This window comes from Phyllobates terribilis, unplaced genomic scaffold (assembly GCF_046119375.1).
Source record: "Phyllobates terribilis strain yellow unplaced genomic scaffold, ASM4611937v1 Scaffold_11__3_contigs__length_659146591, whole genome shotgun sequence".
NCBI classification, from domain to species: domain Eukaryota; kingdom Metazoa; phylum Chordata; class Amphibia; order Anura; family Dendrobatidae; genus Phyllobates; species Phyllobates terribilis.
The window spans coordinates 40,367,416-40,384,632 of NW_027362771.1; the positions used below are offsets into that span (position 1 = coordinate 40,367,416).

Below are 17,217 nucleotides of genomic sequence, written 5' to 3' on the forward strand. Positions count from 1 at the left end.
TCCAAAACACTGATGACACTGATGGTGAACACATACACACATTGATGACACACTGATCCAAAACACTGATGACACTGATGGTGAACACATACACACATTGATGACACACTGATCCAAAACACTGCTGACACTGATGGTGAACACATACACACATTGATGACACACTGATCCAAAACACTGCTGACACTGATGGTGAACACATACACACATTGATGACACACTGATCCAAAACACTGCTGACACTGATGGTGAACACATACACACATTGATGACACACTGATCCAAAACACTGATGACACTGATGGTGAACACATACACACATTGATGACACACTGATCCAAAACACTGATGACACTGATGGTGAACACATACACACATTGATGACACACTGATCCAAAACACTGATGACACTGATGGTGAACACACACACACATTGATGACACACTGATCCAAAACACTGATGACACTGATGGTTAACACATACACACATTGATGACACACTGATCCAAACCACTGATGACACTGATGGTGAACACATACACACATTGACACTAATCCAAAACACTGATGACACTAATCCAAAACACTGATGACACTGATGGTGAGCACATACACACATTGATGACACACTGATCCAAAACACTGATGACACTGATGGTGAACACATACACACATTGATGACAGACTGATCCAAAACACTGATGACACTGATGGTGAACACATACACACATTGATGACACACTGATCCAAAACACTGATGACACTGATGGTAAACACATACACACATTGATGACACACTGATCCAAAACACTGATGACACTGATGGTGAACACATACACACATTGATGACACACTGATCCAAAACACTGATGACACTGATGGTGAACACATACACACATTGATGACACACTGATCCAAAACACTGATGACACTGATGGTGAACACATACACACACTGATGACACACTGATCCAAAACACTGCTGACACTGATGGTGAACACATACACACATTGATGACACACTGATGGTGAACTCATACACACATTGATGACACACTGATCCAAAACACTGATGACACTGATGGTGAACACATACACACATTGATGACACACTGATCCAAAACACTGATGACACTGATGGTGAACACATACACACATTGATGACACACTGATCCAAAACACTGATGACACTGATGGTGAACACATACACACATTGATGACACACTGATCCAAAACACTGATGACACTGATGGTGAACACATACACACATTGATGACACACTGATCCAAAACACTGATGACACTGATGGTGAACACATACACACACTGATGACACACTGATCCAAAACACTGCTGACACTGATGGTGAACACATACACACACTGATGACACACTGATCCAAAACACTGCTGACACTGATGGTGAACACATACACACATTGATGACACACTGATCCAAAACACTGATGACACTGATGGTGATCACATACACACATTGATGACACACTGATCCAAAACACTGATGACACTGATGGTGAACACATACACACATTGATGACACACTGATCCAAAACACTGATGACACTGATGGTGAACACATACACACATTGATGACACACTGATCCAAAACACTGCTGACACTGATGGTGAACACATACACACATTGATGACACACTGATCCAAAACACTGATGACACTGATGGTGAACACATACACACATTGATGACACACTGATCCAAAACACTGATGACACTGATGGTGAACACATACACACATTGATGACACACTGATCCAAAACACTGATGACACTGATGGTGAACACATACACATTGATGACACACTGATCCAAACCACTGATGACACTGATGGTGAACACATACACACATTGACACTAATCCAAAACACTGATGACACTAATCCAAAACACTGATGACACTGATGGTGAGCACATACACACATTGATGACACACTGATCCAAAACACTGATGACACTGATGGTGAACACATACACACATTGATGACACACTGATCCAAAACACTGATGACACTGATGGTGAGCACATACACACATTGATGACACACTGATCCAAAACACTGATGACACTGATGGTGAACACATACACACATTGATGACACACTGATCCAAAACACTGATGACACTGATGGTGAACACATACACACACTGATGACACACTGATCCAAAACACTGCTGACACTGATGGTGAACACATACACACACTGATGACACACTGATCCAAAACACTGCTGACACTGATGGTGAACACATACACACATTGATGACACACTGATCCAAAACACTGATGACACTGATGGTGATCACATACACACATTGATGACACACTGATCCAAAACACTGATGACACTGATGGTGAACACATACACACATTGATGACACACTGATCCAAAACACTGATGACACTGATGGTGAACACATACACACATTGATGACACACTGATCCAAAACACTGCTGACACTGATGGTGAACACATACACACATTGATGACACACTGATCCAAAACACTGATGACACTGATGGTGAACACATACACACATTGATGACACACTGATCCAAAACACTGATGACACTGATGGTGAACACATACACACATTGATGACACACTGATCCAAAACACTGATGACACTGATGGTGAACACATACACATTGATGACACACTGATCCAAACCACTGATGACACTGATGGTGAACACATACACACATTGACACTAATCCAAAACACTGATGACACTAATCCAAAACACTGATGACACTGATGGTGAGCACATACACACATTGATGACACACTGATCCAAAACACTGATGACACTGATGGTGAACACATACACACATTGATGACACACTGATCCAAAACACTGATGACACTGATGGTGAACACATACACACATTGATGACACACTGATCCAAAACACTGATGACACTGATGGTGAACACATACACACACTGATGACACACTGATCCAAAACACTGATGACACTGATGGTGAACACATACACACATTGATGACACACTGATCCAAAACACTGATGACACTGATGGTGAACACATACACACATTGATGACACACTGATCCAAAACACTGATGACACTGATGGTGAACACATATACACACATTGATGACACACTGATCCAAAACACTGATGACACTGATGGTGAACACATACACACATTGATGACACACTGATCCAAAACACTGATGACACTGATGGTGAACACATACACACATTGATGACACACTGATCCAAAACACTGCTGACACTGATGGTGAACACATACACACATTGATGACACACTGATCCAAAACACTGATGACACTGATGGTGAACACATACACACATTGATGACACACTGATCCAAAACACTGATGACACTGATGGTGAACACATACACACATTGATGACACACTGATCCAAAACACTGATGACACTGATGGTGAACACATACACATTGATGACACTAATCCAAAACACTGATGACACTGATGGTGAACACATACACACATTGACACTAATCTAAAACACTGATGACACTGATGGTGAACACATACACACATTGATGACACACTGATCCAAAACACTGATGACACTGATGGTGAACACATACACACATTGATGACACTAATCCAAAACACTGATGACACTAATCCAAAACACTGATGACACTGATGGTGAGCACATACACACATTGATGACACACTAATCCAAAACACTGATGACACTGATGGTGAACACATACACACATTTACACTAATCCAAAACACTGATGACACTGATGGTGAACACATACACACATTGATGACACACTGATCCAAAACACTGATGACACTGATGGTGAACACATACACACATTGATGACACTAATCCAAAACATTGATGACACTAATCCAAAACACTGATGACACTGATGGTGAGCACATACACACATTGATGACACACTGATCCAAAACACTGATGACACTGATGGTGAACACATACACACATTGACACTCTAATCCAAAACACTGATGGCGTTGGTACCATTTTTTCACATACGCCTCGGTTTTAAACATGTGAATGAGGCCTAAGGCCTAGTTCACACAATTTTTTGGAGTGTGAACTTCTTATCTCCAATGTAACAGCCATTTACTATACTGTAAAGATCCATACAGTTTTTCGGATCAGATTTGCATACCTAACCATGATGGGTACTTCCATAACACGTCTTTAATATGACTTCAGTAGTCACTTTGATTGGTGGATCTAGAAGTGATGTGCTCTGTACTGTGCTTACCTCCATGGTGTTAATAGATGAACTATCATGGATTTCAGTAATGGCGATGTACAGAAAACCACCTGCTGCAGAGCAGCCTTAGAGTCCCTGACATCATTCTACTCTCAAATGGATTCAGATTAAATCCTTGAATTTGTGAACCACGTTCTACATGTTCAATAGTCAATGTATATTTCTTAATAGTTGCCTTTCACTTTGTATTACACCATAATGTTTGCATTTTTTAAGTTTATTTTTGTCCCTTTGAATCCTGGTGACCATTTGTGTCCGTTTTACCGGGCGGTAAAGTGCTGACTGGATTAATCTCGTCAAGTATGATCGGTATTTTCCTTCCCCCAATACGAAAAAAAGTTAAAAACGACAGGGGCATGTGACTTGAATGCTGAGTTGTTCCTCTGGCTCTGGTCTGGGATCTCCTCTCTTGGCTTGAGTTTCATTTTACATAAGAGAAGGGGTTTTGGCTGCAGGAGAAGGCAGTCATCTGACACAGATAAATATTCTTCCTGTCAAGTGAACTTGTACAGATCACAAGGTTCTGGTTACAACCTCCCCAAAATAGTGCTGTAAGCTCAGCGCCACCTCTTTGTAATGCTGTAGGTTTGCCTTCAGTCATCCAGCTGCAATGAACCATTGTGCACTTCTCCTGTTATGTACATTACAAATATATAGTTCTTTTATCCTACTCATCTGATCAGTCTCGTCTGTATTTCTATTGTTAACACGTCTGGCTTACCATTCCATTCACACAGGGATCTCCGTAATACTGTCCCAGTGGCCAGACAAGCCATACACTTATCACGGATCCTCTGCACAGAGGATAACTTTTGTTTGTGGGATTACACCTTTACATATTTCTATTTGTAATATAGGTCACCGATACCCATTTGGAGGGGGTTGAGGCTCCATCAAGGGCCATCATCATATACAGTTAGGTCCAGAAATATTTGGACAGTGACCGAATCCTCGTGATTTGACCTCTGCATGCTGCTATTTTTGATGTAAAATGAAACTGCTGAGATGCAATTGAAGTGTAGACTTTCAAGTTTAATTAAAGGGGTTGAACAAAAATATCCTGTGAAATTTTGAAACATTTTTCTACAAAACCTTCTCAATTAATCATCCACCACACACTTTCCATCTCTGCATTCATCGGGAACGCGCGGGTGGCTGCCGGGCTCTGACGTGCGGTGAAATGCCGCCCTCAGCCTATCAAATCGGGGGTGCGCAGTACTAGTTCGCAGCCGGAGCTTGAGGTGACATCAGCGGATATCAGCCGAGGCTGCTGCCGGGGTTCACGTGATGCCTGGTGAGCGGTCAGAGGTGGCGCCGATCACAGGCAAGAATGACAATTCAAAGTAATTACAAAAACACTTCTCTACATCGTTTAAATCGATGGGGGCATTATGTGTTGTAGTGGACAACCTCTTTAAGTTTACCATAAACAAAGTGTTCATTTTTAATACTTGTTAGACAATCCTTTGCAGGCAATGACTGCCTGAAGTCTGGAAGCCATAGACGTCACCAAATGCTGGGATACCTCCTTTGTGATGCTTTGCGAGGTCTTTACTGTAGCTGACTTCAGTTGTTTGTGGGTCTTTCTGCCTCAAATTTTGTCTTAAGCATGTGAAATGCTGCTCCATGGGGCTGATATCTGGTGATTGACTTGGCCATCAGAGGATATTCCACTTCTTTACCTTAACCTCCGGAGTTTCTTTTGAAGTATGTTTTGTATCATTGTCTATCTGTACTGTGAAGCGTCCAGTCCAATCAGTCTTGCTGCATTTGGTTGAAAGTATAGCCCTGTACACTTCAGAATTCATCCGATTGCTTCTGTCTTCAGTCACATCATCAATAAACATTAGTGACCCAGTGCCATTGGAAGCCATGCATGCCAATGCCATCACACTGCCTCCGCCATGTTTTACAGAGGATGTGGTGTGCTTGTGATGAGCCGTTCCAAGCCTTCTCCATACTTTCTTCTTCCCATCATTCTGGTACACGTGGATCTTAATTTCATCTGTCCAAAGAATGCTTTTCCAGAACTGAGCTGGCTTCTTTAGATGTGTTTTTTTGGGGCAAAGTCTAATCTGGCCTTTCTATTTTTAAGGCTGTTTAATGGTCTGCACCTTGTGGTGAACACCCTGTGCATTTGCTCTCATGAAGTCTTCTCATTATGGTAGATTTGGATACTGAAACACATACTTACCTACTTCCCGGAGAGTGTTCTTTGGTGGATGTTATGAAACAGTGTTTCTTCACCATGGAAAATATTCTGTAATCTTCCACCACTGTTGTTTTCCATGCCTTTTTGAGTTCCCAAGCTCACCGGTGCCCCCCCCCCCCCTTTTATCCTGAATGTACCAAACTGCTGATTTGGCCACTCCTAATATTTTTGCTATCTCTCTGATTGATTTCTTTTTCTTTTTTCAGCCTAATGATGGCCTGTTTTTCTTCCATTGAGAGCTCCTTTGATCGCATGTTGTGGGTTCACAGCAACAGCTTCCAAATGCAAATGCCACACCTGAAATTCGCTCCAGACCTTTTACCTGTTTAATTGATGATGGATTAACAAGGGAATATCCCATGCAGCCCATTAAAGAGCTATTAAGATAATTGTCCACGTTCAGTATTTGGTCAGTATTTTACGTCCGTATTTGTAAGCCAAAACCAGGAGGTAGTGAGAAAAGCAGAAGTGGTGACGTGTTTCTATTATACTTTTCCTCTGATTGTTCCACTCCTAATTTTGGCTTACAAATACTGAGGTAACATACTGACCAAATACTGAACGTGGCCTTAAAAAGAGGCAGCTACGTTTTAAAGAACAGTAATTCCTAAACTCTTACTCCAATTAGGATGTGAAAACCCTCAAATTAAGGGCTCATACTCGTGTACGAGAAAAATCGACAAGTACAATCCGATAAAAAAATTGGATTGTACTCTGAGGGAAAGTGGACAGCTCGGGGATGATGTTTATAGCCTGTGAAGGGGATAATACCCATGGATATTCCCAGGCTATAAATATCAACCCCCAGCTGTATACTTAGCCTTTACTTGTCATTAAAATGGGGGATACCCCCCCCCCCAAAAAAAATGACGTGAGGTTCCCCCCTATTTTAACAACCAAAGGCTAGGCAGACCGCTGCGGGCTGATATTAATAGCCTAGGAAGGGGCTATGGAAATTGGCCCTCTCTTAGACTAAGAACATCAGCTCTCATCCACCACAGAATTTTTTTAATGCTGGGTTTTGTTTTTTTGCTGCAGAATTGTCTACAGCAAATACATAAAGCATGCACATACCTTTAGGGAGAATTATATTTTCAGTGAATATTCCCATGTAGCTGATTTATCTGAATGTGGCTTGTAATAATCTATATCCATCCTGCAGAAAAGACACCTTGTAAATAAATGGAATTGGTTTGTAATCGCCAAAGTTTTTGCAACAAATCTGCTACTTGTGTATATACCCTAAAAAGTAACAAGAAATTACTCCTATGGAATAAAATATGTAATATATACATAAGTTATTCATGGTTCATTTAGTTTTTATGGTATGTAGAGCTCAAATTCAATTTCTGTGGAGCAGCAGACCATGCCGTATTTTGTGGGTGATTTGTAGCCTACTTGCAGCACGCTGCTAATAAGAACTGCTATGCAGGGACATGTACTTTGTCACCTGTATATGTGACATTTTCCAGAAACGATACTTGATTCCCTGCTCATTTTGGCTTCAGCTTGGTGTCTGTGCAACAATAATGCAGTAATCACCAGCCCCCCAGACTGCCACCCTGGTGGGTTACACGGCAGTTACGGTATGTGGATGGCGATCTGCATACCGGAGTGGTACAGTGCCTGTATAACTTCATTCCGTCCTCGCCCTGGGGATTACTTTTTATGTCTGGAATAGTTTCAGCTGTTATGTATAAGATGGTGACTGACAACTCTGCTCATTAGTCTGGCCGTTGCCTCCTGTCACGCTCAGAGAGACATTATGGTCTTTTAAGTTGAGCTTTTTAGACTATCAACCAACCTGACACCTGAACATTGCATAAAAGCTGCTGTGAGCCCCATGGGCAAACACTCGCTTGTGTGGCCTGTTGCGGATTTGCAAGTCTTATGACTAGCACAATTGTATATGGAATTGGTGTGTTAGCTCAAGTCTCACTACTATTTGTTTTTGGTCAAGGGGACAAATTCATTGTTCTGTGAGGTTGATATGCTGTTAATGAATTAGCCATCTGATAGGGTTAATGCAGATCCGCAGTCAGAACATGCTGTAGCCCCTCCCTCATCATCAATGATTGACAGCTGGAATCACTTTAACTACTTCTTGATTTGTTTGGCAGAGTCCTCGTTGTTCCGCAGATGCCAATATGCTTGGAGAAATGATGTTTGGGTCAGTGGCTATGAGTTACAAAGGCTCCACGCTGAAAATTCACCAGATACGGTGAGTCTCAATTAAATTGTCACTTTCCTTAATATATTGTCTTGTCCGTACTCTGTGTACTATCTTTTTCTGCATTTCTTTGCTGTTTTCCATATTGGTTAGGCCATGCTTTCCTGTTTGGCAAGCCTTTGGTCTCCAAGCCTTTGGCAAGCCTTTTGCATGTACATAGGGAGAGCTGTCAATCAACTGGAACGGGGTGGGTAAAAGCTGGCTGGTGGACACGCCGGACTAGCAAGGTCTCTCTAGTCTCCAGCCATCTTTTTATATTCTGTTTTCTCTCAAATGCAACAATATTGCAAAGAAAGACCTATTTGGCTGCAGTTGCGCATTCAGGCTCTAATTTCATGCAGACCGTGATTTAGGCAGCATGAACCTAATGACAGTTTTCCTTTAAGTTATCGACAAAAGCAATGTGTAGATGGGAAAACTACACAGAGCTGCAAAAAAGGATATTTTATTTTTGTATCCATTTAAAATGCATTTCTTCCACATTTCTTCACTAATAATACCTATTTTTCTTAGGAAAGACCCAAGTAAAGAGAAGTCCCAATATATATGTCATGGGCATTGTTTCAGCCAATACATGACTAGGAGGGGTACTTTTATTCGTGTAGGGGGAGTTATCTGATTTTCAAAAAGTTGAATAGAACTTGGACAGGAGCAAAATTTCATGGATCAAAATGCCTCTAATTATTTTTTTCTCCTCATCTAGTTATCGGGGACTGTCAACCATAAAAAAATGGTGGTCTGTCTCTGAATCTTGTCAGATTTGTGACGATCCAATTCGTCATATAATTTTTAATTACTATTCTGTGAGTGAAACTATTTTATGAGAGTAGAGTCATACCGTCGGCTGGATGGACTTGTCTTTTTTTTTTCTGCCTAAAGCTATGTTCACACTCTGTCGCTTAAGTGAATGGCTAAGTCTGGGTTCCAATTAGAATCCAGTTTTTAGTGGATTCCGACACAAACCCCGAAGTAGTGCTGGATAGAGAGCGCTGTACAGGTGTGAATATATCCATAGGCCTCATTTACACAAAATGTTTCTCACAAAAGTGTTCTATTAACATGTTTTTACTGATAAAACACATACCCATAATAGTTTATGGGGTTGTAATTTTTGTTTTTTTTTCCCCATGAATCTCGCCTAAAAACAAACAGCACAGAGTTGTCATCCAAATGCTGTCCACTGTATGGGTAAGAAAAGCTTGGATTTTTTTTTTTCTTTATTTTTAAATATGAGAAAAACCAATGCCGTACTGATGAATTGGACACGCTGACCAAAAATGGATGGAAATTGGATCCAGAACATTGCTGACAATCTGTTTTTTATCACATATGAGAGAAAATGGGTCCTGATTGAGGCCTTTCAGTTACGATGTTTTAATTTTTTGGGTCTAATACCAATGACAGCAATTTGACTTCCACTGAAACGTTTGGCTTTGGCTCATTTACACTTAGGCTGTTGCTAGATCTGAATTAAACAGACAACATAATGAATCATAATCTGGATTACCATAATGGTTTGTTGCATTTAGCATATTTCATCTTTGAACTATATGTAAATATAATGTGCACCTCTTGTATATAAACTATGTACTTTGACAAGAAAAGTTACACTTTAATGCAGGGGTCCTCAAACTTTTTAAAAAAGGGACCAGTTCACGGTCCCTCAGACCATTGGAGGGCCGGAATATATAGTTTAAAAAAAAAACTATGAACAAATTCCTATGCACACTGCACATATCTTATTTTGTAGTAAAAAAAACAATACAGGAACAAATACAAGTAAAGTTAAATCAACCGGTATTTCAATAGGTAGGTAACTGTACCCAATAGGCAGCATAGGTCCTCAATAGGCTGGTAAATGTACCCAATAGGCAGGTAAATGTCCCCAATAGGCAGCATAGGTCCCCAATAGGCAGGCAAATGTCCCCAATAGGCAGGTAAATGTCCCCAATAGGCAGCATAGGTCCTCAATAGGCAGGTAAATGTCCCCAATAGGCAGGTAAATATCCCCAATAGGCAGCATAGGTCCCCAATAGGCAGCATAGGTCCTCAATGGGCAGGTAAATGTTCCCAATAGCCAGGCTGTTTCCCCCTTATAATGCCATATGCAGGCTGTTCCACCCCTTATAATGCCCCATGCAGACTGTTCCCCCCCCTTATAATGCCCCATTCTGGATGCCATCCCCCATATAATGCCCCATGCAGCATGTCACTCCCCCATATTATGCCCCATGTAGGATGTTACCTCTCCCCCCATATAATGCCCCATGCAGCAGGTCACCCCCCCATATAATGCCCCATGCAGCATGTCACCCCCCCATATAATGCCCCATGCAGCATGTCACCCCCCCTTATAATGCCACATGCAGCATGTCACCCTCCCATATCATGCCCCATGCAGGATGTCACCCCCCATATCATGCCCCATGCAGGATGTCACCCCCCATATTATACCCCTTGCAGGATGTCACCCCCCCCATATAATGACCTATGCCTCCATACATTAAAAAAAAAATAAAAAATCCAATACTCACCTCACTTCTCACTTGCTGCCGCTGCTCTACTCGGGTCTGGACTCCAGCATCGCGGCGTCGTCGTCCCGCTCTGCGCTGCCTGTGACGGCACTCGGGAGGGCGCGGTGTAAAGACGTCACCGCACCCTCTGACCTGAGACGTCACAGGAAGCGCAGAGCAGGAAGACAGCGGATCTGCAGACGCACGGGGAGAGGTAAGTATCCGCCTGCCGGGGCCCTGAGCAAGCGGGGGAGAAGGGCGGGCGCTGACACCGCTCCCCTCTCCTCCGCCCATAGCCCGGCGGGCCGGATAAAAGTCCTCTGCGGGCCGCATTTGGCCCGCGGGCCGTAGTTTGAGGACCCCTGCTTTAATGGCTAGCACACAGGTGCCATAGACTGTAGTCAGACATGTTAGCGTGGTCACGTACACAGATCTCCGTTAGAATGCAGATGCCATAGACTGTAGGCAGACGTCTTAGTGCGGTCACGTACACAGATCCCCGTTAAAATGCAGTTGCCATAGACTGTAGGCAGACGTCTTAGCGTGGTCACGTACACAGATCCCCGTTAGTCTGTAGTCAGATGTCTTTGCTCTTGAATGTTATGAGTGGAGACTGAAAATATGCGTGCAAAATGGAGAAACCGTCTGCCTTATGTCTTGAACACACTCAAGGAAAGCATAAGGCTGCAAGAAGTTAAAAGATGGTTCCCCAACAGCCATGTGACCGAGCAGCGTGCAGTAAAGCTGTTGCCAGACTTGCGGGTAAAGAGAGAACACAGCCAGTGTCATTGCCAAGGAGTGACAATACAATGTGTTCCAAATTATTATGCAAATAATATTTTCTCAGATCTTCCCAAATTACCTATATGAATTGCAGTCATTGTAACTTTCCAGTCAAATAACTATTAGAGTACAACTGAAAGGTTTTTGTACAAACTGCCTATGATAACAGTATATTTAAAAAAAAATAAAACACTCAAACTGCACTCAAAATGCATGTTCCAAATTATTATGCACAGCAGAGTTTTCAACCTTTTCATTTTAATAAAGAACAAGAAAATGGTCATTTTTGAAATTATAAGCATTAGCAGGTTATTACAAACTGAAATCAAACAGTTTTCAACTCAAAACTTTATTCTAGGTGATGTTACATTTGCACATAGGACCCCTTGTTCGAAAGGAGCTTCTGAACTCTCTCGTCCATTGAATTTGTCAGGTTTTGGATGGTTTCTGCTTCAATTGTTTTGCATGAGGACAGAATACCCTCCCAGAGCTGTTGCTTAGATGTGAACTGCCTCCCGCCATCATAGACACTCCTTTTGATGATGCTCCAGAGGTTCTCAATGGGGTTGAGGTCAGGGAAGCATGGGTGCCACACCATAAGTTTGTCCCCTTTTATGCCCATAGCAGCCAGAGATGCAGATGTGTTATGTGCAGCATGAGACGGGGCATTATCATGCATGAAATGATCTCGATGGTCCAGATGGATGGAGTGGAGGATGGCTGGTTGATGGACAGCCCATGCAAACACGGCTACGGCGCTAACAAGGAGGAGGTGGAGTAATGTTTTGGGCTGGAATCATGGGGATAGAGATTGTCGGCCCTTTTAGGATCCCTGAAGGGGTAAAGATGAATTCCATAATGTATGTTGAGTTTCTCAAACAGCACTTTCTTCCATGGTTCAAGAAGAAGAACTGTGCATTCCGCAGCAAGATCATTTTCATGCATGATAATGCCCTGTCTCATGCTGCACATAACACATCTGCATCTCTGGCTGCTATGGGCATAAAAGGGGACAAACTTATGGTGTGGCACCCATGCTCCCCTGACCTCAACCCCATTGAGAACGTCTGGAGCATCATCAAAAGGAGTGTCTATGATGGCGGGAGGCAGTTCACATCTAAGCAACAGCTCTGGGAGGGTATTCTGTCCTCATGCAAAACAATTGAAGCAGAAACCATCCAAAACCTGACAAATTCAATGGGCGAGAGAGTTCAGAAGCTCCTTTCGAACAAGCGGTCCTATGTGCAAATGTAACATCACCTAGAATAAAGTTTTGAGTTGAAAACTGTTTGATTTCAGTTTGTAATAACCTGCTAATGCTTATAATTTCAAAAATGACCATTTTTTTGTTCTTTATTAAAATGAAAAGGTTGAAAACTCTGCTGTGCATAATAATTTGGAACATGCATTTTGAGTGCAGTTTGAGTTTTTTATTTTTTTAAAAATATACTGTTATCATAGGCAGTTTGTACAAAAACCTTTCAATTGTACTCTAATAGTTATTTGACTGGAAAATTACAATGGCTGCAATTCATATAGGTAATTTGGGAAAATCTGAGAAAATATTATTTGCATAATAATTTGGAACACAGTGTAATGCCGAAACGAAGGGGACTTTTTCAGAGGAGTGGATGGCATCTATGGAAATATTGCAGTGGCTGGAATAACTTTTGCATTGATTATTGAGCTTGCTAATTAAGATGCCAAATCTAAAAATCCTACTATGGATATTATACCACCCCAAATCTACTATACTGATTTTTACTAAATGGTTTTCCATTATTTATGACTTATATTATATCTGCAGGGCCCACAAATGATCATTTCAACTTAAATTCGTCCATGTATTGTATAGGCACAGAAGGTCCTCCAGAGCGGACATCACTCTTGGCATGTCCTGTCTACTTTAATTACTCTACTTCCATTACTTTTATAGCCTGAAACGGGGTTGTGTAAAGAGGGCAGCCCATTTAAATGTTAAGTGTTGTAATATTTCTCCATTCTGTCCTTCTTGAGAGGCTGTGGCTCGGTTGTAGACTAGTATACCACTGTGTATACGTTGTACATTACAGCCCGTTGAAGCTTTCCTTCTTGTTCTGTACAGGTCACCGCCCCAGCTCATGCTGAGCAAAGTCTTCACTGCACGGACCGGGAGCAGTATCTACGGGAGTCTGAACACGTGAGTTTATTTTGACTACTTGCCCATTCTGCTTAGAACATTTTGGTGAAAAGAATACATACTAATTCTGTATACCATGCACACAAGATTATACGGGTTTATCTGCTTTCGGATCTTTCTATTTGAGTGCACCAGCTGCTGAATAATGTCACGGTCTATTGTGGAGGCCACTCTAGTGTCACTGGCTCCAGCTCAAACCTTCATCTACAGCGATTGTACCATCAGATGACGCTGAACACTCATTGTGACACCGGGATCTTTTAAGGAAGAAGAAACTAAAAAGAAAGGAAAAATGTGCAGCTCTTGGCTGCCTTTATTTCTCTATGCTTTTTCACTGTTTGACAGCAATGCGGTCCTTTCTTCCTTTACTTAAGGATGTAGGCACGCCGAATAAAAGGGGCAGCCTCAATGATTTTTTTTTATATATAAATATGCATGTACGTATATATATGTATGTGTGTGTGTATATATATATATTTTATATATATATATATATATATTTATATATATATATATATATATATATATATATATATATATATATATATATATATGATTTTATATATATATATGATTTTATATATATCACACACGCACACACACACACATATATAATGATAATTAATCATTTTGCAGGATATTTTTTTGTACTCTTAGGAAATGTCATTCTTTTTTGTATCCATTATAGTCCAAATGATCTGTTCACTTTTTACAGACTGCAGGACAGCTTTGAGAACATAAGTCATGAAAACACACTGAAAGCTGAGAACAGTAGCATCATGAATGGTCTGCTTGGGAACATAGGTGAGTATATTTTAGAGTATATATTTTTATATAGTTCCGTATATATCAAGCTTTGTTTAAAAAAAAAAAATGTATGTGTGTGTGTATATATGTATATATGTATGTATATATGTATGTATATATATATATATATATATATATATATATATATATATATATATATATATATATATATATATATCTATCTTAATTTTTTTAAGTGGTATTTGATGCCTACATCATATTCATCAAATCACACCACCACTTCTTTCAACAGTCTGACCTTGAGTGACACCGTTATTAACCATGCTGTGCATCTATGCCTCCTGTAAACCATGTCAGGACAGCGACATGCTGAGCTATTCTCATGATTTCAAAACAGCAGCAGCATGAATCCGATCTTGGCTGCCCAATTGCAGCCAGGTATATTTTTATTTTCCCTGAAACACTCTTACATTTCAGAGAAAATAATCTTTAAAGATCCAGCCAGGGACCATACCCAGAGACCAGATTAGCCTAGTGAAGCCCCTGGCCGGCTCTTCCCAGCGCTGCTGCAGGTGATTGACAGCTCTCTCCCTTGTACGTACATATGGAGAGATCTGCCAGTCCCCTAGAGCGGCGCTGGAAGAAGCCTCTACTTTCTCTGAAACTCTTCAGCTAGTCAAACTGTGATTAGTGTTGCCTGTATTTTGGGCTGCAGGAATCAGAAGACTGGTTCCCTTTCATTTCACTGGTATCTCATATATCTTTTATCTTGCATATAGAATGCTTGGACAAGTATTATGAAGTCCATTTAACCAAATTTTGCAACCTCTACAGGTGCCGTGGTCTTCTAAAAAACATTTTTGGGGGGTTAATTTTCATTTACCAGTTTTATATTTTCCTGATTGTCTGCAAAAGATCAAAATAGATTTGAATTTTTTTTAAAAAGTAGTGTAGCACAATTTTGTGCCGGTTCTTAAATGTTTTGAGGCTCACAGTACCAGTATCCTGGAGATGTTTGGGCCTTGTGTATAAGAGCTGGAGCCTGGTAGAAGTTGGGTGGTTGGCCATAGCTATCAATGAAATCATGTTTGCTGATTTTTTACCCTGCTTTAGACAGCTGCCCCACATGCACTTGGTATATACTTTATCCAGGGCTTATACATAAGCTGTAAGAAACCATTCCTCCATACGTCTGACTTCTCAGCAGTTTTCTTTCCTTTGCCTTCTATGTCAGATCCTTTAATAATTTTAGAATGGTGACAATATCGTTTTCTGCATTAGCCAAGTTGTAATAATTTCATACTATCCTGTCCTTTCCAGTGATCATGTGTGACATAATGAATTTTCGTAAGGGATTTGTAATTGGTGCCACAAAGTGTCATATCTAGGCTAATATGTCATGTAATTCTGTGCTTTGTCATGTCACTCTGTCAGTGAACCATTCACATGTATATTGATATAGAAACGTTATTATGGCATTTCTGGCTTAGTCAGTTGCATAATATTAGTGTTGATGGAATATAATTCATGGGAGTGAGCACAGTGTCCAGTTAGAGCATTAGCTGAAGGCTCTTCTTGTAGACATATGGCTTTTTCTATAATTTATGATAATTATTTTACAAACACGTATGCCTCTCATCAATGGACTTTTTGAAATTCTTGATGTGTCAGAGACCCCAATTACTCATTACTTATGACACGACATGTCAGTCTTGTATAGAGTGGGGACCTCCAATCCCACCACCGGTACCACATTGGACATGTGTGTGTGCTCACTTCCAGGATGCACTGACCATCATCTTTGTTGTTTTGTTTTCTTTTCCTGTCCATTGTATTTCTTCTGCAGGACACACATTTCCCTATTAACTGTATTCTCTTCCATCTGTATTCTGCATTTGAACATGTAGGTCTGTCTCAGCTCTGCAGCCCCAGGCGGGCATTCTCTGAGCAGGGCCCGCTCCGACTCATCCGGAGTGCTTCTTTCTTTGCAGGTGTGCTGCTTGCTGTGTGACATGTAGTGTAGCCTGTGCGTCTCTATGCATGCTCAATTCAGCGGCACTGTGGAACTAAGGAATAGAAAGTTGTTTTGCAATGATCCATCTACTCCAATGGAGAGAGCCAAAAATGACAATAGACCATGATAGGTCCTATATGTTGTACTATTTCTACCTTATTTCCCCAGCCAGGGCCTACTTTTGTCAACACCTTTTTGCATG

The 17,217-nt window shown here is 41.1% G+C and overlaps 1 protein-coding gene across 5 annotated transcripts in view; it reads left to right on the forward strand.

Moving 5' to 3' along the window:
- FNIP1 (folliculin interacting protein 1) overlaps nt 1-17,217 on the forward strand; it is a 164,243-nt gene that overhangs the window by 117,232 nt on the left and 29,794 nt on the right. For 2 of the 5 annotated variants that reach the window (XM_073651216.1, XM_073651221.1), the window contains exons 4-8: nt 8,649-8,749; nt 9,911-9,946; nt 14,159-14,233; nt 14,949-15,037; nt 16,909-16,992. In XM_073651216.1, the coding sequence (XP_073507317.1) occupies nt 8,649-8,749; nt 9,911-9,946; nt 14,159-14,233; nt 14,949-15,037; nt 16,909-16,992 (385 nt within the window). The remainder of the gene's footprint in view (nt 1-8,648; nt 8,750-9,910; nt 9,947-14,158; nt 14,234-14,948; nt 15,038-16,908; nt 16,993-17,217) is intronic. The other 3 variants (XM_073651219.1, XM_073651217.1, XM_073651220.1) reach the window with 3 other exon arrangements.